Source organism: Trichosurus vulpecula, chromosome 3 (genome assembly GCF_011100635.1).
Source record: "Trichosurus vulpecula isolate mTriVul1 chromosome 3, mTriVul1.pri, whole genome shotgun sequence".
NCBI classification, from domain to species: Eukaryota; Metazoa; Chordata; class Mammalia; order Diprotodontia; family Phalangeridae; genus Trichosurus; species Trichosurus vulpecula.
Genome location: NC_050575.1, coordinates 154,565,191 through 154,590,690, shown reverse-complemented (window position 1 = coordinate 154,590,690; position 25,500 = coordinate 154,565,191). Strand labels below are relative to the sequence as shown.

At 39.3% G+C, this 25,500-nt stretch overlaps 1 protein-coding gene and 1 pseudogene across 2 annotated transcripts in view; both read left to right on the top strand.

Annotated features, from left to right (window-relative positions):
• LOC118841853 (liver carboxylesterase 1-like) overlaps positions 1-25,500 on the top strand; it is an 85,945-nt gene that overhangs the window by 42,056 nt on the left and 18,389 nt on the right. For both annotated transcript variants that reach the window (XM_036749518.1, XM_036749517.1), the window contains exons 6-8: positions 14,138-14,242; positions 16,340-16,444; positions 17,828-17,866. In XM_036749518.1, the coding sequence (XP_036605413.1) occupies positions 14,138-14,242; positions 16,340-16,444; positions 17,828-17,866 (249 nt within the window). The remainder of the gene's footprint in view (positions 1-14,137; positions 14,243-16,339; positions 16,445-17,827; positions 17,867-25,500) is intronic.
• On the top strand, positions 18,207-18,779 carry LOC118841854 (annotated as a pseudogene).

Genomic DNA, 25,500 nt, shown 5'->3' with positions numbered 1-25,500 from the left:
TATTCCTAGGAGATTTCTTTTGGGGATCTATTTGAGGAGGCGATCGATGGATTCTTTCAATTTCTATTTTGCCCTGTGGCTCTAGAATATCAGGGCAGTTCTCCTTAATAATTTCTTGAAAGATGATATCTAGGCTCTTTTTTTGATCATGGCTTTCAGGTAGTCCAGTAATTTTTAAGTTATCTCTGCTGGATCTATTTTCTGGGTCAGTGGTTTTTCCAATGAGATATTTCACATTGTCTTCCATTTTTTCATTCCTTTGGTTCGGTTTTATAATATCCTGATTTCTCATAAAGTCACTAGCTTCCACTTGCTCCAATCTAGTTTTTAAAGTAGTATTTTCTTCAGTGGTCTTTTGGACCTCCTTTTCCATTTGGCTAATTCTGCCTTTCAAGGCATTCTTCTCCTCATTGGCTTTTTGGAGCTCTTTTGCTATTTGAGTTAATCTATTTTTTAAGGTGTTGTTTTCTTCAGTGTATTTTTCAGTATTTTTTGGGTCTCCTTTAGCAAGTCATTGACTTGTTTTTCATGGTTTTCTTGCATCCTTCTCATTTCTCTTCCCAATTTTTCCTCTACTTCTCTAACTCACTTTTCCAAATCCTTTTTGAGCTCTTCCATGGCCTGAGACCAGTTCATGTTTTTCTTGGAGGCTTTTGTTGTAGGCTCTATGACTTTGTTGTCTTCTTTAGGCTGTATGTTTTGGTCTTCTTTGTCACCAAAGAAAGAATCCAAAGTCTGAGACTGAATTTGGGTGTGCTTTCGCTGTCTGGCCATATTCCCAACCAACTAACTTGACCCTTGAGTTTTTCAGTGGGGTATGACTGCTTGTAGACTAACGAGTTCTATGTTCCAAGTTTGGGGGGGAGATGCCAGCTCTGTCACACCAGCACTACTCCTTCTCCAACCACCCCCAGCTGTGGCAGGGCTTAGATCTTCAGCAGGCCGTGCACTCCTGCTCTGATCCTCCACTTAATTCCTCCCACTAGGTGGGCCTGGGGCCAGAAGCAGCAGCAAGTGTAGCTGCCCCACCTCCGCTGCCCCAGGGCTAGAAGCCGAACCTCAAACTCCTTCCACTCCCGCAGCTTTTCCCACTAACCTTCTCTGCTGTCTTTGGTGTTTGTGGGTCGAGGGGTCTGGTAACTGCAGCAGCTCACATATTCAGGGCACTAGGGGCCCCATCCGCCCAACTCCAAGTTTGGTTGTTCCATGCCGCTCAGGCTGGGCTCTGCTCCACTTCGTTCCCAGCTCCCAGCTCCCAGCTCCCAGCTCCATGTGGGATAGACCTCACCCAGAGACCATCCAGGCTCCAGCCCTGCTTCCCTCTGCTGTTCTGTGGGTTCTGCTGTTCTAGAATTGGTTCAGAGCTGTTTTTTATAGGTTTTTGGAGGGACTCAGTAGGGAGCTCACACTAGTCCCTGCTTACCAGCCGCCATCTTGGCTCCGCCTGCCACACATCATCTTTCTATGTAGGAATGTAAACAAAACAGTTCAACTTTAGTAAGTCCCTTATGATTCCTCTTTCTTGTCTACCTTTTCATGCTTCTCTTGATTCTTGTGTTTGAAAGTCAAATTTTCTATTCAGCTCTGGTCTTTCCACTGAGAAAGTCCTATATTTCATTGAAAGTCCATATTTTGCCTTGAAGCATGATACCCAGTTTTGCTGGGTAGGTGATTCTTGGTTTTAATCCTAGCTCCACTTACCTCTGCAATATCATATTCCAAGCCCTTCGGTCCCTTAATGTGGAAGCTGCCAGATCCTGTGTTATCTTGATTGTTTTTCCACAATATTCAAATTGTTTCTTTCTGGCTGCTTGCAGTATTTTCTCCTTGTCGTGGGAGCTCTGGAATTTGGCGAAAATGTTCCTAGGAGTTTCCATTGGGGATCTTCTTGAGGAGGCAATCTGTGGATTCTTTCAATTTCTATTTTCCCTGTGGCTCTAGAATATCAGGGAAGTTCTCTTTGATAATTTCTTGAAAGATGATATCTAGGCTCTTTTTTTGATCATAGTTTTCAGGTAGTCCAATAATTTTTAAATTATCTCTCCTGGATCTATTTTCTACGTCAGTGGTTTTTCCAAAGAGATATTTATCATTGTCTTCCATTTTTTCATTCCTTTGGTTCTGTTTTATAATATCTTGATTTCTCATCAAGTCACTAGCTTCCACTTGCTCCAATCTCATTTTTAAGGTAGTATTTTCTTCAGTGGTCTGTTGGACCTCCTTTTCCGTTTGGTTAATTCTGCCTTTCAAGGCATTCTTCTCCTCATTGGCTTTTGGGAGCTCTTTTGAAATTTGAGTTAGTCTATTTTTAAAGTGTTGTTTTCTTCAATATTTTTTTCAGTATTTTTTTGGGTCTCCTTTAGCAAGTCATTGACTTGTTTTTCATGGTTTTCTCGCATCCTTCTCATTTCTCTTCCCAATTTTTCCTCTACTTCTCTAACTTGCTTTTCCAACTCCTTTGTGAGCTCTTCCATGTCCTGAGACCAGTTCATGTTTTTCTTCGAGACTTTTGGTGTAGGCTCTTGGACTTTGTTGACTTCTTCAGGCTGTATATTTTGGTCTTCTTTGTCACCAAAGAAGGATTCCAAAGTCTGAGACTGAATCTGGGTGCGTTTTCACTGCCTGGCCATGTTCCCAGCCATCTTACTTGACTCTTGGGTTTTTCGTCGGGGTATGACTGCTTGTAGAGCAAAGAGTACTTTGTTCCAAGATTGAGGGTATGCACCGTTGATTTCAGAGCTATTTCTATACATCCCGCTCTGCCACCCCGGCACTCCTCCTTCCTCAAGAACCACCAACCTGGACCTGACACAAATCTTCAGCAGGCTCTGCACTTGTGTGCTGATCTGCCACTTAATTCCTCCCACCACGTGGGCCTGGGGCCGGAAATAGCTGCTGCTGTAGTTCTGTAGCTGCACCTCCCCCGCTACCCCTGGGGCAGTGGTCGAACCACGAACTCTGTCCCCTGCAGCTTTTCCCACTAACCTTCTCTGTTGTCTTTGGTGTTTGTGGGTTGAGAAGTCTGGTAACTGCCACAGGTCACTGATTCAGGGTGCTAGGGCCTGTCCTGCCTGGCTCCTGGTCTGGTTGGTCCCGCTGCCTCCCACGCTGAGCTCTGCTCCCCTCTACTCCCTGCACGATAGACCTCATCCAGCGACCATCCAGGGTGTCCTGGGCTGCATCCCTGATTCCCTCTGCTATTTTGTGGGTTCTGGCATTCTAGAATTTGTTCAGAGCCACTTTTTATAGTTTTTTGGAGGGACGTGGTGGGGAGCTCACGCAAGTCCCTGCTTTCCAGCCACCATCTTGGCTCCACCCCCTGAAGTCTCTCTCCTACTTTTCTCTTGACACAAAGTCAACTCTTGGAAAACATGGAAAGAAAAGTGTGATTCTGAGACCCCATCTCCTTCACCTCTTCATATCCCTTCCTTTCCTCTCCTCTCAGGTTACTCCTTTCTTACTCCCTCTAATTTTTCAAGAAACATTTATTAAGTGTCTCTTGTGTATAGAGCATTGCCTTAGGAACTGTGGAACTTATAAAAATTTATATTAGATATTGTCTCTTCCTTCATGAAGTAGAGAAAAGAGGCAAAACAAACAAATAAATCACAGGTCAATTGGGCACTGTTACATTGTAGAGAAAAATGTATACTCATCTAGTGCTGTTGGCATGTCAGACTTGTAGAACCTATTTGTTAATGTTTTATTAATGATTTTTAATTTTCTATTACCTTAATTTAAAGCCCCCTCTATATTGAGCCTCACTTGTGAATAAAGTAATGAAGCAAAAAAATCTGACACCGTGATTGCATCTGACAATGTAAACAATCTTCTGTCCTATTAGTCCCGACTTCTGACACAAGGAAGGAGCTGTGTTTCATCATCTGTTTTTAAGGACCTTCCTCAGTTTTTTTTTCCATTTTTAAGAAATCAGTTTTGTTGAGTATGTTTCATCCTGTTTGCTTTGTGCTTAACTCAGGATTTCTCTTGGCCATGGTCCCTCCCCACATGATGCTAGACTTTTGCATATGGAAGTTGCAACATTGAATAATCAGTCCAGATCAATGTTTTCTCAGTATCATTTGATGAGAAATGAAAAGTGTTGTTTCTCTTCCCCCTCCCCCACTCCTTGCATGGCCTTCAGAGCTGAGCAGTGTCTTAGACAATGTTGTTAATGACTCCACTTGCTTTTTTGTTGTTCAGTTGTTTTTGGTCTGACTTTTTGTGACTGCATTTGGGATTTTCTTGGTGGAGACACTGAAGTGGTTTGCCATTTTCTTCTCCAGATTATTTTGCAGATGAAAAGGCTGAGGGCATCAGGGTTGGGTGACTTGACAAGGGTCATGGTGAGTGTTTGAGGCCAGATTTGAACTCAAGGAGATAAGTCTTCCTGATTCCAGACCCAGCACTGTATCCACTGCTCCACCTAGCTGCCCATACTAACTTCTCTAACTGGGAAAACATTTTGAAACTACTGTTCTTGACATGCTCATCTTTAGAGCACGTTTTTACACCCTTCCCCTGCTCCAGTCACTCCTACAAAGTTCAAACAGAGATCCAGGCACCAAATATTCTCATATTTGTTTCTAAATATGAAACATTTCCCTCAAGTGTGGGCAGTGCCAATAATTCTTTGGAAAAGGATTCTTTTTCTCAGCATCTCTCATAGTCATCCATTTTCAAGGAAATGAATTGCTTCAGGGAAGTGTGGAGAGGTCCTTAGGTAAGTAGAGAATCTGCAGCTGGATCCATTAAGAAACATTGGAACAGGGACAAGGCAGATTTACTCACTTTACTAGACCACTCCTATTTAGTGACGATAAACATACAGGTTATGAGACGAGCTTTTGAGATCATTCTTTATTCTTTGACAGCCAATGGGCTGCTTCATTTGTAGTCTAGTAAGGATGTAGGAGATTGTGTAGGGCCTTTCACTTCAGGGGACCTCACCTCATAGTGTACTTCCTAGTTGCCAAAAGATGAACCCTGGGCAATGATGCATTGTTCATATTTGCACTCATATGCAAGAAATGGACTCAGTAAGAAAAGTTCTGAGGTAGGGACCAAAGGAAAAAAATGGTCAGACTTTGATCAGCCAATATTAGGATTATCATGGGCAAATTATAGCAACATACGATCATAGGTTGAGAGCAGAAAGAGGCCTTTGAGTGCAACTACTCCAGTACTCTTACTACTGGACACCATCATTTAGAAGGGACTTTGATAATCCAGAAAGTATCTGGGGTGGAAACTGTGATAATTATAGTAAAAGATAACATCTCCGTAGCACTTTAAGACCTGCATGTTAAGCAACAGAAGGCTTAAATGAACAGATCATGATTAGTCTAAAAGATTATCTGTATCTATTTCATCTTTATCTTTATCGTCTATATCTATATCTATCCTTATACCTATATATTCATTTTATGCCTGAGGTCTTAGCTTAAGAAAGAGTGGGGCGGAGCCAAGATGGCAGCTGGAAAGCAGAGACTAGCGTGAGCTCCCCACCGAGTCCCTCCAAAAACCTATAAAAATGGCTCTGAACCAATTCTAGAACTGCAGAACCCACAAAACAGCAGAGGGAAGCAGGGTTACAGCCCAGGACAGCCTGGATGGTCTCTGGGTGAGGTCTATCCCGCACAGAGCTGGGAGCAGAGGGGAGCAGAGCGCAGCAGAGCCCAGCTTGAGTGGCGCGGACCAACTAGGCCAGGAGCTGGCGGAGCGTGGCCTGGCACCCTGGGTCAGTGGGCCGGACTTCTCAGCCCACAAGCACCAAAGACAACAGGGAAGGTTAGTGGGAAAAGCTGCGGGAGTGGAAGGAGTTCACAGTTCAGCTACCGCCCCAGGGGTGGTGAAGGTGGGGCAGCTACAGAACTGGATCTGCAGTTGCTTCCTGCCCCAGGCCCACCTGATGGGAGGAATTAGGTGGTGGATCAGAGCAGGTGTGCAGAGCATGCTGAGGATCTGGGTCCAGTCTGTTTTGGGGGTTCTTGGGGAAGGAGGAATGCTGGTGTAGCGGGGCTGGCTCTTCCCCCCAAGCATGGAACATGGAACTCTTTAGTCTGCAGGCGGTCATGCCCCACTGAAAAACTCAGGGGTCAGGTTGGTTGGTTGGGAATATGGGGGTGGGGCAGCGGGGACACGCCCAGACTCAGTCTCAGACCTTGGATTCTTTCTTTGGTGACAGAGAGGACCAGAACATACAGACAGAAGAAGTTAGCAGGGTCAGGGAGCCTACAGAGGGGGCCTCCAAGAAAGACATGAACTGGTCCCAGGCCATGGAGGAGCTCAAAAAGGATTTGAAAAAGCAAGTTGGAGAAGTGGAGGAAAAATTGGGAAGAGAGATGAGAGGGATGCGAGAAAACCATGAAAAGCAAGTCAATGACTTGCTAAAGGAGACCCAGAAAAATACTGGGAGATATACTGAAGAAAACAACACCTTAAAAAACAGACTGACTCAAATGGCAAGGGAGCTCTGGGAAGCCAATGAGGAGAAGAATGCCTTGGAGGGCAGAATTACCCAAGTGGAAGGGAAGGCCCAAAAGACCACTGAAGAAAATACTACCTTGGAGATTCAATTGGAGCAAGTGGAAGCTAGTGACTTCATGAGAAATCAAGATATTATAGAGCAGAGCCAAAGGAATGAAAGAATGGAAGACAATGTGAAATATCTCATTGGAAAAGCCACTGACCTGGAAAATAGATCCAGGACAGATAATTTAAAAATTATTGGACTACCTGAAAGCCATGATCAAAAAGACAGCCTAGATATCATCTTTCAAGAAATTATCAAGGACAACTGCCCTGAAGTTCTGGAGACACAGGACAAAATAGAAATTGAAGGAGTCCATCGATCGCCTCCTCAGGTGGCTCCCAAGAAGAAATCTCCTAGGAGTGTTGTTGCCAAATTCTGGAGCTCCCAGATCCAGGAGAAAATACTGCAAGCAGCCACAAAGAAATGGTTTGGGTGTTGTGGAAACATAATCAGAATGGCCCAAGATCTGGCAGCTTCTGCACTGAGAGATCGAAGGGCTTGGAATGCGATATTCCAGAGATCAATGGAGCTAGGATTGAAGCCGGGAATCACCTACCCAGCAAAAGTGAGTGTCGTGCTCCAATGCAAAATACGGATTTTCGATAAAATAGAGGACTTTCAGGCTTTCTCAGTGAAAAGACCAGAGTTGAATAGAAAATTTGACTTTCAAACACAAGAATCAAGAGAAGCATGAAAAGGTAATGAAGAAAAAGAACAAGAAAAAGAAATTGCAAGGCACTTACTAGAGTTGAACTGTTTTGTTTACATTACTACATGAAAAGATGATGTGTGTGATTCATGAGACCTCAGTATTGGGATAGCTGAGGGGAATATGCATATATATATATATGCATATATATGTATAGGTGAATGTGTATGTATGTACATATGTATGTGTTTGTGTGTATATATATGTATGTGTGTGTGTGCATATATATATATATGTATATATATATATATATATATATATATATATATATAGAGAGAGAGAGAGAGAGAGAGAGAGAGAGAGAGAGAGGGCACAGGGTGAGTTGAAGATGAAGGGAAGATATCTAAATGAAATAAAATGAAATTAAGGGATGACAGAGGAATATATTGAGAGAGGGAGATAGGGAGAGATAGAATGGGGCAAATTATCTCACATAAAAGTGGCAAGAAAAAGCAGTTTTGTAGGAAGAGAAGAGAAGGCAGGTGAGGGGGGAAATGAGTGAATCTTGCTCTCATCAGATTTGGCCTGAGGAGGGAATGCCATACATACTCAATTGGGTATCTTACCCCACAGGAAAGAAGAAGGAAGAAGATAAACAAAAAGGGGGGGGAACGATAGAAGGGAGGGCAGATGGGGGTAGAGGTAATCAAAAACAAACACTTTTGAACGGGGACAGCATCAAGGGAGAAAATTCAATAAAGGGGGATAGGTTAGGAAGGAGCAAAATATAGTTAGTCTTTCACAACATGAGTATTGTGGAAGGGTTATACATAATGATACGCATGTGGCCTATGTTGAATTGCTTGACTTCTTAGGGAGGGTGGGTAGGAAGGGAAGAGGGGAGCGAATTTGGAACTCAAAGTTTTAAAAGCAGATGTTCAAAAACAAAAATAAAAGTTTTTGCATGCAACTAGAAAATAAGATACACAGGCAATGGGGCATAGAAATTTATCTTGCCCTACAAGAAATGAAGGGAAAAGGGGAGGGAGGGGAATGGGGTGACAGAAGGGAGGGCTGACTAGGGAACAGGGTAACCAGAATATGAGCCATCTTGGAGTGGGGGGGAGGGTAGAAATGGGGAGAAAATTTGTAATTCAAACTCTTGTGAAAATCAATGCTGAAAACTAAATATATTAAATAAATAAGTAAATTTAAAAGCCAAAATAAAAGTTAGAGTAGAAGCTGCCAATCTGAAATAAAGGATAGATTACCAATCAATGAATCGTGAGAGATTTCTAATAACGAAAAGGGCTACCTTGTCTTCAAGTTAGCCCCCTGTGTCTCTAGTATTTCATTCATTCATTCATTCATTCATTCATTCATTCATTCATTGTTTCAATTTCATTTTCTAAAACATCAGGAAGGTGATGTCATGACTTGCAAGTAACTTGGATTTATGTGAGGGAGAGCTGAGCAAAGTCACCAGCCTCTCTCTCTACTGCAGAGTCATCTGAATCCAGTGGGAAAATATAGATGAGGATGACTGGAGATGGCCTCAGATGCAGTGGAAGACCTTGGTTAAGCTAGGTTCCTTCCCAGGTCTTAGCTTGATGGAGGCAATGCCCATTCTGTGCTTAAGGCTGGGTAAGAAATGAGGCAAAGAATGGCCTTTTTAACTAGTCAAAACAAACCAACAAACAACCAAAAATCAATCTGTGAAGGGAAGGTCCTCTGGGTTTCTGGCTTAAACAGATACAATTTTTATCTATACTTACTCTAGGCCATCAGAGACCAAACAATGGCCAAGTGAGTCTTGGGATAGGACCCATTGTTGGCCAATAAAAGAAAGCTAAAATTACTTGAGTTAAAGGCATGCTCCTTCAAAAGAAATATAGGTCAGACTTTGAGGGGCCAAGATGGTGGGGAAAGAAGTAAGTCACTCTTACTCTATATTATTGACCTCTAAAACACAGAAAGTATCACCTTAGGACAAATCCTGGAACAGCTGAGCCAACAGGAAGATGGAGTACAGCAGTCTTTTAGCCTGGGGGGCTTGAAGGATTAATAGGAAAGATTCTTCTCACACTGGTGGAAGGGGTACAATGAGTACGGGACATGTCCCAGCAAGCCCCACCTCAGCAAACTAGCAGGAGACCCTGAACCCAGGGTGGTGAAGCAGGCCAGCACCAACACTCAGATTTCTCATGTACCCTGGCCCAGCCAGGGGAAATGGCAGGTTCTAGCTTGGACAACCACCACGTGTGCCAGCAGGCAGTCATCCTCCAGCAGCCAAACCTCCCCATGTTTCAGCCCACCTCCAGGTGGGCAGGCATCCTCCAGCAGCCAAATCCCTATACACTTCAGCATAACCTTATTGAGCAGGTGTTCTCCAGCAGCCACAACCACATTCCCCAGAGCTTCAGTGTGGCTCTGGGGAAATAGAGAAAAAACCCATTTGGCGTCAGTACATGCCAGCCACTACCACTAGAACCCCAGCTCAGCACTAGGTAAGCTGATAGACCCCTATGGCCTCCAGCTGCCAGCACCTGAGGGCACAGCTCACAAAGCCAGTGACCAGGCCATGGCCCCAAGCACAAGAATCTGGGAATAATGCTCACTGCGTTCCAGCAGAAGAGCTCCACTTTAAAAGCCAGGAAATAGACAAACATCATAAGCAAAAAGTGGAAACAACCACTGACCATAGATTCTTTCTATGGGGATAGGGAAGATCAAAACACAAATTCAGAAGAGGACAACATTGTCAATATACAATATATTTAAATTTATGACATGTTTTTGTTTCTTTTCTCTATTATGTATTTTTGTTCAGGTAAAATAAAAAAAATTAAAAAGAATTATATGTATTGGAGATAAGGTAGAAGCATTTTCAACAAGATCAAGGATGAAAAAATGATGTCCATTATCAGCACCATTACTCAATATTGTACTACGTGTTAACTTTAGCATTAAAAAGAAATTAAAAGAATTAGATTATGCAAAAAGAAATAAAGCTATCACTCTTTGCCGATGACATGATGATAAGCTTGAAATAATAAATGACTTTAGCAAAGTTGCAGGATATAAAATTAAAACACATAAATCATTTCTATATATTACTAACAAAGCCAAATAGTAAAATATAGAAAGAGAAATCCCATTTAAAGTTACTACAGACATTATAACATATTTTATATATATATATATATATAATATATATATATATTATAACATTATAACATACGTTATATTTCTAAGCAGCAATCATCAAAACTACTTGGTACTGGCTAAGAAATACTGGTGGATCAGTGGAATAGGTTAAGTACATGAGAGACAGTAGTCAATAACTGTAGTAATCCACTGTTTCATAAACCCAAAGAATTTAACATCTGGGATAAGAACTCACTATTTAACAAAAAACTGCTGGGAAAATGGAAAATAGTATCATAGAAATTAGGCATAGACAAACATCTTACAACGTTTACCAAGATGAAGTCAAAATGGGTATATGATTTAGATATAAAGGCAGATACTGTAAGCAACTTGGGAGAGCAAGGAATAGTTTACCTGTAAGATTTATGGAGAATGGAAGAATTTATGGCCAAACAAGATACAGAGAACATTTTGAAATGCAAAATGGATAATTTTGATTACATTAAATTGAAAAGTTTTTTGCACAACCAAAGCCAATGCAACCAAGATTAGAAGGGAAGCAGAAAGGTTGGAAACAATTTTTGCAACCAATATCTCTGACAAAGGCCTCATTTATAAAGTACTTAGAGAACTGAGTAAAATTTATAAGAATACAAGTCATTCCACAATTGAGAAATGTTCAAAGATATGAACAGGTAGTTTACAGAGGAAGAACTTAAAGCTATCTATAATCATATGAAAAAATTTTCTAGATCACTATTGATTAGAGAAATGCAAATCAAAACAATTCTAAAGTACCACATCTCTCCTGTCAGATTAGCCAACATGACAAAACAGGAAAATCATAAATGCTGGAGAGGATGTGGGAAAATTGGAACACCGTTACATTGTTGGTGGAGTTGTAAACTGATCCAGCCATTCTGGGGAGCAATTTGGAACTATGCCCAAAGGGCTATAAAAATGTGTATACCCTTTGATCCAGCAATACCACTTCTAGGGCTGTATCCCAGAGATCATAGAAGTGGGAAAGGGACCTATATGTACAAAAATATTTATAGCAGCTCTTTTTGTGGTAGCAAATAATTGGAAATCAAGGGGATGCCCATCAACTGTGGAATGTCTAAACAAGTTGTGGTATATGAATGTAATGGAATACTATTGTGCTATAAGAAATGGGGAACATATGGACTTCATAATAACCTGGGAAGACCTGTGTGATCTGATGCCGAGAGAGGGGAGCAGAACCAGGAGAACATTATACATGATTACAGACACATGGTATCTGTGATAACTAACTTTGATAGGCTTGGGTCTTCCCAGCAATACAAGGTTCAAAGACAGCTCCAAAAGATTTATGATGGAAAGAGCTATCAACATCCAGAGAAAGAAGTATGGAGTCTGAATGAAGATTGAAGCAAACTATTTGCTCTCCTTTTTTTCCTCCTTTTTGGTTTTGTTTCTTTTTTCTTATGATTCATTCCATTGGAAAAAATTCTTCTTTAGACTTTGACTATTGTGTAAATAAATTTAATGTGAAGGTATATGTAGAACACATATTGGATTCCATAATGTCCTGTGGGGTAAGGGGGGGCAGGGAGGGAGGGGGAGAAAATTTGGAACTCAAAAACTTGTGGAACAGAGTGTTGTAAACCAAAAATAAAAAAAAAATTAAAAAAAAGAAAGACAGGAGGAGGGAGAGAAGAGAGTGCGATATGGAAGGAAAGAGGGAGGGAAATAGAGAAGAAAGGAAAGAGCTGCATTGTGCAACTGGAATTGGCCAATTGGGTCCCTAGTGGGGCAGCTACAACTTCTCAGATTGTTGTTTGTCCTTTGCTCTCAAAGAGGACCATGATATCAGGAAGGTGATGTCATGACTTGAAAGTGAATTGTATTTAAGTGAGAGAGGGCTGTGCAAAGCTCCCAGCCTCACTCTCTCCTCTGGTTCCAGTGGCAAGATATAGATCAAGATGACTAGAATCACCCTCCTGTAGTATTTAATCATTGACTGGATAAACATTATTAAAAGAAGTTCTATAGTAGTGAGAAGAATTCATGATTAGGTTGGGAAATGCATGACTAGATAACCTTTATGGCCCTTACTAATGCTATGTTTCTATGAAAAATAAATGAGCTGCTATTGTGTGTTTATTTAGGATATTTCCTCTTGTGCCAAAAGGCCTCGTTCCTCAGAAAATTATCTGGACCATCATAATTGGACTTTTCTGTGCCTTAGTTCCCCCTAAGTGACTATTTATTAATCTGTTATTCATAAATAATGCATTGTGATCAGCTTGAAATGGAGTTCTGTATCCCTCTTAAATGACAAATAGAGTATTTAATTACTATTCCATACAGGAATGGAGCTAGTCCATGACAAATCTTAAAAATAGCTAATTCTGGTACAACACTTTTTTATGATTTCTAACACATTCCTAATCTACTGGCCTTCACATTGTCCATCCTGCTACCCAGAAGCCTGTTTCTTTGAAAGGTTTATCCTGGGCCTGATAAATGAGTTATCTCCACATATGCTGTTAGTGTGACATGCTTACTTCTCTGTCATCTCTGCCTGTCATGTTTATCGATGTCAACAGCATTATGAACAATGATTCCCCTCTGTTTGAGTAGCAGCTGCCAGTGATTATTAGCATCTCACTTAGAACTATCAGAAGGGATGAGGAATTCTGAGAAGTCACTGCTGGGGATACTCTATGTGTGTCACCCATGGTGGCGGTGGTGTTGGTGGTGGTGGCGTGTGTGTGTGTGTGTTTGTGTGTGTGTGTGTGTGTGTGTGTGTGAGAAAGAGAGAGAGAGAGAGAGAGAGAGAGAGAGAGAGAGAGAGAGAGAGAGAGAGAGATACTTAAAAACAAAAAGTTTGTGGGGAAAAAATCTTAGCATACTCATTCATCCAACAAGTATTTATTAAGTGGTGGGGGAGCATCTCCAGTTGTCATGATCTATATCTTGCCATCTTGCCACTGGACCCAGATGACTCTGGAGGAGAAAGTGGGGCTGGCGACTTTGCACAGCCCTCCCTCACTTAAAACCACTTCACTTATAAGTCATGGCATCACCTTCCTTGTGTCATGGTCTTCTTCAGGAATGAAGGACACACAATTTGTTAAGTTAAAACTATTCACAAGACATGTTCAAACACTAGGCAGTGGGAGTATGAAGACAAAAAGAAAATCCCTGGCTTTAAGATGCTTCTATATCACTAGAACAAAATAAAAGATACGTATCTAATTAACAGTTTGCTCCTAGGAAAGTCTCCATTGGGTTGGGGAGGGGAGCTCTACAAACCTGAGATTGGGAGGAATTCATTGAGGAGTGATAGCCCAGAGAAGGAATTTTGATTTCTAGTGCCTTCCAACTTTAACTCTTCTAGGAAACGTCCCTTTGTTCAATAGTTTAGGGAGCTCTTCATGAGAAAACTCCCTCTTTAAAAGCAAATCAACAACAGAGTTTCCAAGAAATTGTCAGTTGTCCAAGGTTATACAGCCAGTATGTGTCAGTGATAGGACTTAAACTCAGGTTTCCTAATTTCAAGGCTGGCCCTCTATCCATACCACAACTGGTCCTGCTGTCTCTATTTTAACTAATTATTTTATTTATTTATTTGTTTGTTTATCTACTTATTTATTTATTTGGTAGCAGGGTGCTAAGACTTGGTCTTTATGTTGGTGAAGGTGTATTGTCAGTATCCCCCCAATGTCCTGAGGCAAAGTTATGATTTTCCTACCCTAGTTATAGTTCCGGTCCTAAATCATAATCTCACTCCCTCTGTTTTTTTTCTCCCTCAGGTTCTTTCTCCTTTGACGAAAAATCTCTTCCACCAAGCCATTTCCCAGAGTGGTGTTGCTCTTATGGAATGCCTATTCAGTTCTAACATCAAATCAACAGCTGAGGTTGGCTTTTGAAATTATATGACTCTCCAATAACTTGATTCAATTCACAAGCTTATACGATTTAGAACTACAAGGAATAGTAGAAATAATTTAAAGATGCCCCATTTTACGGAGGTAATAATGGAGGCTCTGCATAAAGAAATGACTTGTCTAAGGCATTGGAAGGTTTTTTTAATTAATTATTTTGCAATTAGCAAGACTTTATTTTTATCTTCAGGTTCACTTCCCCACTAGAAAAGAAAAAAAAAAGACAAAAAGTGTTATAACAAATACACATAGTTAAGCAAAAGTTCCCAGAATAGCTAAATGAAAATTGCTTGTCTTATTTTGCATATTAGTCTATCACATCTCTCACAGGAGTTAGGCAACATTCTTCAGCATCAGTCATTGGAATCATTATTTATCATTTTGTTGATCTGAGTTCTTAAATCTTTCAAAATTGTTTGTTTCTAAAATTCTGTCGTATTATACAAGTTGTTCCCCTAGTCCATCTCACTTTACTTTGTTTTCAGTACATAGAAGTCTTCACAGGTTTCTCTGAAACCATCCCCTTCCTCATTTCCTGGAGCATAATAGTATTCCACTATATTCATATACCATAATTTGTCACCTCTTCTCTATTTCTTTCCCTTTACCAAAGCTTCTCTAAGTATTTTTATACATATAGCACCTTTTTTTGGGGGGGATTGGCATATTGGGCATATAGGTCTAGAGTTATCACTAGGTCAAAAGATATATCTAGTTTACTAATATTTTAGCAATAGGTTCAAACAAATTTCTAGAGTGTCTAGACCATTAGACAGTATCATCAATGTGTATCAATATCATTCTCCTGCAGCTTTTCCAACTTTTGTAATTTTCTATTATTTGTCAATTTCACCAATCTGGTGGGTGACCTCAGAGATGCTTTAATTTTAGTTTTTCTAATTATTGGTGATTTCAATGTTTTTTAAGTGAATTTTAAGTAGCTTAGATTTTGTTTACTAGAGAACCAACTTTTCACTTATTCAACAACTCATCAATTGTTGATATGTTTTCTTACAAATCTGAATCAGTTACTACTGTCTTAGAAATGAAGACTTTATCAAAGAATCTTGCTACAAAGATTTTCTCTAGTTTTCTGTTTCTCTTCTAGTCTTAAAATGAATTTGTTTTTTGAATTTTTAAAATATTTCTATAATCAAAATAATTTATTTATTTTATTATCCTCTCTGTTCTTTGTTTGGCCATGAACACTTGAAACCAGTTTGTTAGGGACTAGTAGTTAATTTTTGGAGAATTGTAATTCCATAAATTCAGAACAAGGGCCTAACCTTTCAGAAGTGTTCAAAATATTATGTGGTAATTATAAAAGTTTTTATGCATGCAATTTAATATTAGATTAGAGTTATTCAAAAATTTGGAGAAAAACATCACTTTTCCTTTTTGTAGGGCTATATAACTCTTTAGGCTTTTCTTCCAGAGGTCTAGCTTGAGGGAAGGGTAGGTAGGAGAACAAAGGACTCTAGATCCTCAAGTGGTTGCTCCAAGTTGGCCCCCATTCATTAATCAAGGCAATTTCTTCCTTATATTCTATTTTGTTTATGGTATGGTCTTTTATATCTAGGTCAGCGCTATCCAAAATGTGGCCGGTGGGCCACATGGGGCCCGCAGTGGTATTTATGCGGCTGGTCTACAAACATAGAAATTTACATAAAAGCTTTAATAAAGGAAGCTGAGTTATCACAGAGCTCTCACTAAAATGGCAAATCAAAACATATTGTCTATTGTTTCAATAAAAACCTATGGTTGGACAGCCCTGATCTAGATCATGAATCCATTTAGAATTTATCTTGGTACATCGCATCAGGTCGAAAACAAGTTTCTGACATATTGCTGTCTGCTTTTCCTCTACTACTTTTGCCCCAATAGTTGAGGTCTTTGGGTTTATTGCTTCAGCAAGTAGTATACCTAGTCTGTTTCCCCAATCACAAATCATGCAAGAAGGGACAGGGCTATTTGAATCTCACTCCTCTGGCTTCCATTCTGGAACTTTTCCCAATGTACCATGTCAAACCTTCAGGAATATAAGGTTGTCCCTGTTATATTATGTTGCAGAAAATTGCAGCCTTTGCTGGATGTAAAACAACTACTTCAGCCAGCATGGTTCACTGTATGCGGCAGAAGACAGAAGAAGAGATCTTGAACACAACTCAAAAGATGGTATCCCTTTAATAAAATTCACTTTACATGATCGCTTCAGACCCTCTAGTTCCCCTAGGCAGTCTGGATGAGCTTCCATATATGAGAAACATTGACCTGCTGAACTACAGAGCAGTGAGTTGGGAAGGAACATTTGCTTTCACCAGAAACCTAACAGGCAATTTTTACACCTGATTTTAGGCAACACAAAATGTTTCCTTGAACAGTGCTAGAGGGATGCCTTGTTTTGAGCTGGGGTGTGTGAGTAAAAGAGGTGAGAAGGTACTAGTGAGAAGGCCAGGGAAGAGCTCTCAGGGAACTTGTAAACAGGAACTAAGCATTACATTAATTATTTTTGTTAACCCAGTGCTATTCAGTTGTCCCTATGGTCTTGAAGGATACAAGTATTGATAGCAATCTCTTTAGTGCTTTGATTTCCCCTGAATTCCCCATCTTACTAACAGCTTTGACTTTCACAAAGGTCCTCCCAGTTCATTTTGATTTGAAAATCACCCAAGTCATGATCTAGTAAACGGCTTTTAGGGTTTCATTTCTGATGTCTACCTGCCAGCACACAAGGGCCTGGAGCAGAAGGATTTTTGATGTCCCTCCTGGGAAGCTATTCATGTAGAGAAGAGGAAGGTGTCTGTTCAGATGTTGGCAGAGAGGGGTGGTGGTGGTTGGGGAGGTATTCCTTGGAACTACAGGGAACTTGTTGCTTTGCCTGATGAAAGGAAGCTTCATTGCATAGGCCATCCTAGAGAATTATCTACCTTTTTCAGTGAGGCCAATCTAAGACCTAAGATAGTTTCCAAATGTACAAAACAAAACGCAGTCTTGGCATAATTATTTAGATTTTTGTTGAACCAAGAATCATTTGCATAATTGTTATAATTTATTGCACTGTACAGTTGAAACCAGTTTGTTAGGGACTAGTAGTTAATTTTTGGAGAATTTAGTAATTCCTTAAATTCAGAACAAGGGCCTAACCTTTCAGAAGTGTTCAAAATATTATGTGGTAATTATAAAAGTTTTTATGCATGCAATTTAATATTAGATTAAAATTTGGAGCACAACATCCCTTTTCCTTTTCATAGGCCTATATGACTCTTTAGGCTTTTCTTCCAGAGGTCTAGCTTGAGGGAAGGGTAGGTAGGAGAACAAAGAACTCTAGATCCTCAAGTGGTTGCTCCAAGCTGGAATTCTAAGAGACTTTGTCACTCTCTTCGTGTATCCATAGCCTGACTTTACTCAGGGTGTAAAGGGCAGGGATAAGAAGTCCTGTGCACTTCATTACTGAACATAATCTTGACAAAGCATGAGAAAGAACCTGACGTGAAGTGACAAGATAAGCACTTTTTGGAAAATTTTTCTTACTTACACATATTTTGTCTGTCTTCACAGGAGCTAATGAGCATGGATTTCATGGGAGACCCCACACAGGTTAGACATCTTTGCTTCTTAATTTCTTGATTCTGGATTTCTTTAAGTTCCAGTTAAACACAGGGAAGGCAACCCTATTTGAATGGAGTCATTTTAGCATCCTATGCCCCTGAGGAGCAGTCTGCCCCATTCTCAGGCAACTGCCAGGTTAATATTCCATAATAACCACTATTCAAAATGCCATCTTCAAGAGGCCAAGGTTGTTCTTTGTCCCTTTCAGAACAGACCCTATGGAAACACCTGACCTGGGCTTACAAATTATTTCAGAAGTTGTAAAAGACATTGTCAAAGTTCCAGGCAAGGAAGACTATGAGTGTTAATGCCAACCACCTATTATATACCCTATGGCTTTCTGCCAGCTCCACCATATTCCAGTGAGTTGCCAAAATGACGAACACAAAAGGAAAAAGGAGAGGGACACGCTACATGTTTTCTAGGCCCTTTTGAAAACATGGTGTTGTCCCTTTGGCTACGTATATGCGAATATACAAGAAAGGTGATATTGTAGATATCAAGGGTATGGGCACAGTTCAGCAAGGAATGCCCCACAAATGTTACCATGGCAGGACTGGACGAGTCTATAATGTTACTCAACATGCTGTAGTCATTGTTGTAAACAAACAGGTTAAGGGCAAGATTCTAGCCAAGAGAATTAATGTGCGTATTGAGCATATTAAGCATTCTAAGAGCAGAGATAGCTTCCTGAAGCGTGTAAAGGAAAATGATCAGAAGAAGAAGGAAGCCAAAGAAAAATGCACTTGGGTTCAACTGAAACGCCAGCCTGCTCCACCCAGAGAAGCACACTTTGTGAGAACCAATGGCAAGGAACCTGAACTGTTGGAACCAATCCCCTACGAATTCATGGCATAAATGACTGCTAAAAAACAATAAAAAAACTTGAATTATATACCCTATGAGGATAATGTCTGTAACTGTGAATGGAAGTCTTTGCTTTGGGCTAATTATTAGGTAAAAAGGTTAGTTGGCCCATTTGAGATTCCAATCTTTTTCCCCTCAGTTCTTTAATTAATAAACTTTCTTCCTAGGCCCATATCTTTAATCATCATCACTACAAAGATGGTCCCCACTGAAATATTTGTAAAAACTCTAGTGCCAATTTTTTATTTAAAATTGTCCCTTAAATCCCACCTGCTCCAAAAAATCCTATTGGACTAATCAAAAGAGAACAATTTTCCTTCCAACTCCACTGTCTCTAAATTTGGACTTTTGAAACTTTCCATGTTTTTACACCATCCGATGAGCCCTGATTTGTACATATAACTGTTCCCTCTTACCTTAGTTCAATGTTTCTAAATTTTCATTTATTCATTCATTCATTTATTCATTCATTCATTCATTCATTCATTCATTTATTTGTTTGTTTTTGTTTGTTTTCAACATTCCCTTTTATAAGATTTTGAGTTCTAAATTTCCCTCCCTCTTTCTCCCCACCAAAGACAGCATTCAATCTGATATAGGCTATACATGTACAATCTATTAAACATGTTTCCACATTAGTCATGTTGTGAAAGAAGAATCAGAATAAAAGGGAAAAAACAACAGAAAGACAGAACAAAAAAGAGAGAAGACAGTATGCTTCAATCTGCATCCAAATGTCACAATTATTTCTCTTTTATAATGTTGTTTCAGAATTTTATTCAAAGATTCAGTATTTTTCATCTAATAAATTGGTGGTGGGTTATTAATGGAACAAGACTTTTAAATGTGTTTTTTTTTGTTTTTCCACTTTTTTTAATGAATTTATTTATTTATTTAATTTAGTTTTCAACGTTCACTTCCACAAGATTTTAAGTTCCAAATTTTCTCCTCATTTTCCCCCACCCCCAACCCATGATCGTGTGCATTCCAATTACAGGTTCCCCCAATCTGCTCTCCCTTCTGTCCTCCACATTCTCTTATTCCCTTTCCCTTCCATTTTCCTGTAGGGTAAGCTAGATTTCTATACCACATTGCCTGTGTATCTTATTTCCCAGTTGCATGTAAAACATAATTTTTAATATTTTTTTTATCTTTGAGTCCAAAGTCTCTCCCTTCCTCCCTCCACACTCATCCCCGTTGAGAAGGCAAGCAATTCAATATAGGTTATACATGTGTAGTCATGCAAAACATTTCCATAATAGTCATGTCCCATGCCCAGTTATTCTATTCTCTCATTTCGCCCTGTCACTTCTCAAAAGTGTTTACTTCTGATTCCTGTCTCTTCCAATGTGCCCTCCCTTCTGTTACATTTCCTCTTATCTCCTCTCCCCAATACTTTCCTGTAGGATAAGAAAAATTTCCACACCCAATTGAGTGTACATGTTATTCCCCCCTTAAGCCAATTTTGATGAGAGGTATGTTCACTCATGCCCATTCACCTCCCCATTCTTCCCCTCCATTGTAAAAGCTTTTTCTGGCCTTTTCTGTGAGGTAATTTACCCAATTCTGTCTCTCCCTTTCTACTTCTCCAAGCACATTCCTCTCACCCCTTATTTTTTTTAGATATCAACCCTTTATATTCAACTCACCCTGTGCCCTCTCTTCATAAATACTCCCTCCAACTACCCTAATAATGAAAAAGGTCTCATGAGTTACAAATATCATCCTTCCATGTAGGAATCTAAGCAGTTAGTTTTAATCTTAGCACCTTTGACCTCAGGAATTTCATATTCTAAGGCCTCAGATTGCTAAATGTAAAAGCTGCTAAATTTTGTGTTATCCTGATTGTTTTTCCACAATACCTGAATTGTTTATTTCTAGTTGCTTGCAATATTTTCTCCTTGACTTGGGAACTCTGGAATTGTCCTGTAATATTCCTAGGAGTTTTCCTTTGGGGATATCTTTCAGGAGGTGATCAGCGTATTCTTTCAATTTTTATTTTTCCTTCTGATTTTAGAATATCAGGGCAGTTTTCCTTAATAACTTCTTGAAAGATACTGTCTAGGAGTTTTTTTAATCATGGCTTTCAGGTAGACCAATAATTTTCAGATTATCTCTCCTGGATGTATTTTCTATGTCAGTTGTTTTTTCCATTGAGATATTTCACATTGTCATCTATTTTTTTCATTCTTTTGGAATTGTTTTATGATTTCTTTATTTCTCATAAAATCATTACTTTCCATTTGCTCCATTCTAAATTTTAAGGAATTATTTTCTTTAGTGAGTTTTTGGACTTCCTTTTTCCATTTGGCTGATTCTGCTTTTTAAGGCATTCTTCTCCTCATTGGCTTTTTGGACCTCTTTTGCCTTTTGGGTTAGTCAATTTTGTAAAGTATTATTTCCTTCAGTATTTTGGAGAGGTGTCCTTTAGCAAGCTGTTGACTCATTTTTCATGATTTTCTTGCATCACTCTCATTTCTTACCAATTTTTCTCTACTTATTTGATTTTCAAAATCCTTTTTGAGGTCTTCCATGGCGTGGAACCAATTCATATTTTTCTTGGAGGCATCAGATATAGGAGCTTTGACTTTGCTGTATTCTTCTTCTTTTATGTTTTGATGTTCTTTGTCACCAAAGATTCTATAGTCTAAAGTTTCCTGACTGCACTGTTTGCTCATTTTCCCTGCCAATTAGTTGATTTTTAACTATGTCTTAAGATCCCTGCTTCCAGTGTGGAAGGTGTACTTTCCCAAGCTTGAGGAGTTTTGTGCTTCTGTTCTCATGGTTACTTCTAGGGACCTGTAAATTTTCAGTTCTTCCAAGGTGTTCTGGTCAGTGAATAGTCTTTTCTGACCTGGAACACTGAAGAGGGTTCTCTTTCCATAGATGCCACAAGCTCTGCTTTCCAGTGCTCTTCCTCACCCTAGCACTGCCAACCAGGATTGTAACCCAGATCCAAGTATGGACAAAGCAGTAGAACCCAGCCTCAATGCCAACAAGGAGACCCCTGTAATCTCCTTCTGATCAGTTGTTTTGTCCCCTTATAGTCTGTGGGTTGAGAGCTCTGGAAGCAGCTGCTGTCTGTGCCACTGCTGCTGCAGCTGCTGCCCCATGGCTGTGCTGAGGTCTGCGCTCCTCTCTCATCCATGTGCAACAGACTTTTCCCATTGACTTTCTAAGTTGTCTTTGCCATTTGTGAGTTGATAAGTCTGGAAACTGCCTCAGGTGCCAGTGGTTCAGTCCCCTTTGGCCTGCTGCAGGTTTTCTGGGGCCAGACATCTGTGCTGGCATGGCACAGGTTGGACTACACTCCTCTCCCAGCCTGGTGCAGCAGACCTTTCCCACTGACCATCCAGATTGTCTTGAGCTCGAAACTTGTTTCACTCTGTCTCTGGGTTCTGCTGGTCTAGAATTTGTTTAGTCATTTTTACAGGTATTTGGAGGGGTTTGAGGGAGAGCACGCATAAATCTCCACTTTCACTCCACCATCTTGGCTCCATCCCTTTCATAGTTCCTTCTCTGGATGTGGATAGCATTTTCCATCATGAGTCTTTGAGAATTGTCTTAGATCATTGTGTTACTAAGAAGAGCTAAGTCTAACAAAGTCAGTCATCACACATTGTTGCTATCACTGTGTACAATGTTCTCCTGTTTCTGCTCACTTCACTTAGCATTAGTTCATTTCAGTCTTTTCAGGTTTTTCTGAAATCTGCCTGCTCACCATTTCTTATGGAACAATAGTATTCCATTACTTTCATATACCACAATTTGTTCAGGTATTCCCAAAGTGATGGTCAATCCCTCAATTTCCAATTCTTAGCCACCACAAAAAGAGCTGCTATAAATATTTTTGTACATGTGTGTTCTTTTTCCACTTGTATGCTGTCTTTGTGATAAAGACCTAAAAGTAGTATTGCTGGGTCAATGGGTATGCTTAGGTTGGTTGTCCATTGGGCATAGTTCCAAATTGCTCTTCAGAATGGTTGGATCAGTTCACAACACTACCAACAATGCATTAGTATTCCATTTTTCTCACATTTTCTCCAACATTTGCCATTTTTCTCTTTTGTCATTTTAGCCAAACTGATAGATATGACGTAGTACCTCAGAATTGTCTTAATTTGTATTTCTCTAATAAACAGTGATTTAGAGCATTTTTCCCTATGATTATAGATAGCTTTAATTTCTTCCTCTGGAAACTGCTTATTCATATCTTTTGACCACGATCAATTGGGGATTGATTTGTATTCTTATAAATGTGACACAGTTCTCTATGTGTTTTTGAAGTGAGTCCTTTTTCAGAGACATTGGCTATAAAAATAGTCTCCCAGCTTTCTGTTTCCCTTCTAATCTTGGTTGCATTGGCTTTGTTTGTGCAATTTTTTTTAATTCAATATAATCAAAATGATCCATTTTGCATTTTATAATGTTCTCTCTTGATTGGCCCTAAATTCTTCTGTTTTCCATAGATTTGACAAGTAAACTATTCCTTGCTCTCCTAATTTCTTTATAGTATCAACATTTATCTGTATATATCTATTTTGACTTTATCTTGATAAGATGTTGGTCTTTGCCTAGTTTCTGCAATGCTCTTTTCCGGTTTTCTCAGAAGCTTTTGTCAAATAGCGAGTGAAGTTTTGGGGTTTATCAAACAGTTGATTACTATAGTCATTGACTACTGTGTCTTGTGTACCTAATCTATTCCACTGATCCACCTATTTTTAACAACTACAAAGTAGTTTTGATAATTGCTGCTTTATAATACAGTTCTAGATCTGGTATGACAGAGTTGCTTTCTCTTGCATTTCATTTCATTAAATCCCTTAATATTCTGGAAAATTTTGTTCTTCCAGATGAATTTTGGTATTATATTTTCTAGTTCTGTAAAATATCTTTTCGTAGTTTGATTTGTATGGCATTGAATAAGCAAATTAACTTAGATAAAACTGGCATTTTTATCAAAATAGCTTGGCCTTCGCATAAGCAACTGATATTATTTCAGTTATTTAGATCTGACTTCATCTCTGTGAAAAGTGTTTTGTAATTGTGTTCATATAGCTCTTGAGTTTTCCTTGGTAGGGACACTCACAAATATTTATATTATTTGTAGTCACTTCAAATAGAATTTCTCTTTCTATCTCTTGCTGTTTGGCTTTATTTGTAATATACGTTAATAGTAATAATTTACGTGAGTTTATTTTATATCCAGCATTAGTTGTAATATTGAACTGATGTCTTATAGTCTAGCTTGCATTATTGACATCATGGTATAGTGGAAAGAACCCTGAATTAAGAGTCAGGTGATAGGAAATTAGTCCATAAGTCCTGATCATCTCACTTAATAAAATTGCTGTATTTTGAGCACTTAACTTTCTCCAAGAGCCTCAATTTCCTCATCTCTAAGTGAAGGAAATGTAGAAATACTTACTTTATACATAAAAATGAAAAGGGTGAAGATAGGTTCTACTTAAATTTTATCTTTATATCCCCCATGGCTAGTCCACAGTAAGCACTTGATCAATATTTGTTGAATAAGAGAGTTAGACCAAACTACCCCTAAGGTCTCTACTATCTCTAAAAACTAAACAGGGAATATAATGATTTTCAGCCACATTTTCCTCTTCTGTAAAATGGAGTTATTACAAGATTATGAGAAGCAAATGAGATAATGGGTGTCAGCATGATGTGTAGGTGGGAAAATTCTGTACCTATGTATAACTTTATTCATATAATAAAAGGATTTGAGAATTAGAAGGACCAAAAGTAGAATGAGAGATAGTGGGTTTCTCTTTATCAGAAGATAACTGATATAAAAAGTTTCAGGTACACTATAGGAGAGATTTCTTTTACATATGGGTGGCACTATATGACTGCTGAAAACCATTTCCCATTCCTAAAATCTGAATTTTTCTTTGTAATTTCCATACCTTACTCCACCTACCATGGCCAAAGAAAACAAATCCAACCTCTACTCTCCATGACAGTCTTCATGTATTTGAACACAGCTGTCATAATCTCCCTGAGTCTTTTGTCTTTGACTATAGATTCCAAGCTCTTTCAATAAATTTTTATGACATGAAATCAAGGACCTTCACCATCCTGGATGCCCCCTTTGGAAACATTGCTTACATTTCCTGTATATCACTTTGAAAAAAGTTTCAATTTGTTGTGGAGTATCCATCACTTCAGAGGACTCTCAGTTTCCTTACTCATTGGCATTGCTTCTCTATCTTTAGAATTTTGTTCTTGAGAGATTCTCATCCTTCCTCGACTGAGTGTCCCCAAAGAATTTTAGTCCATGGAATCCTAGAGGCAGTTCATCAAAAAGTGTGTAAGCTGGCTACACCTGGAGTCAAGAAGACCTGAGTTCAAATTCTTTTTCGAAGCTTTTCTATCAGTTTGACTGTAGACAAGTCACTTAACTTTTCTTGGTCTCAATTTCCTCACCTGTAAAATGGGGATAGTAATAGTATCTACCACACAGGGCTATGATGATCAAAAGACCTAACATACACAGTGCTTTGAAAACCTTAAAATGCTATATAAATTTGGTCCATTATTGTCATTACTTCTATGATTATCCTACCTATCCTTCCACCAAACCATTGCAATCTGCTTTCTCCAAATGTAGAGCTCTCATTCTGGACAAAAGAAAGCAAATGTAAAATTAGGCTGCATTAAAAATAATATGGCTTCCAAGAACAAGGAGGCTACTGAATAAGGAGATTCTGTATTCTACCCTAATCAAAGTGTTA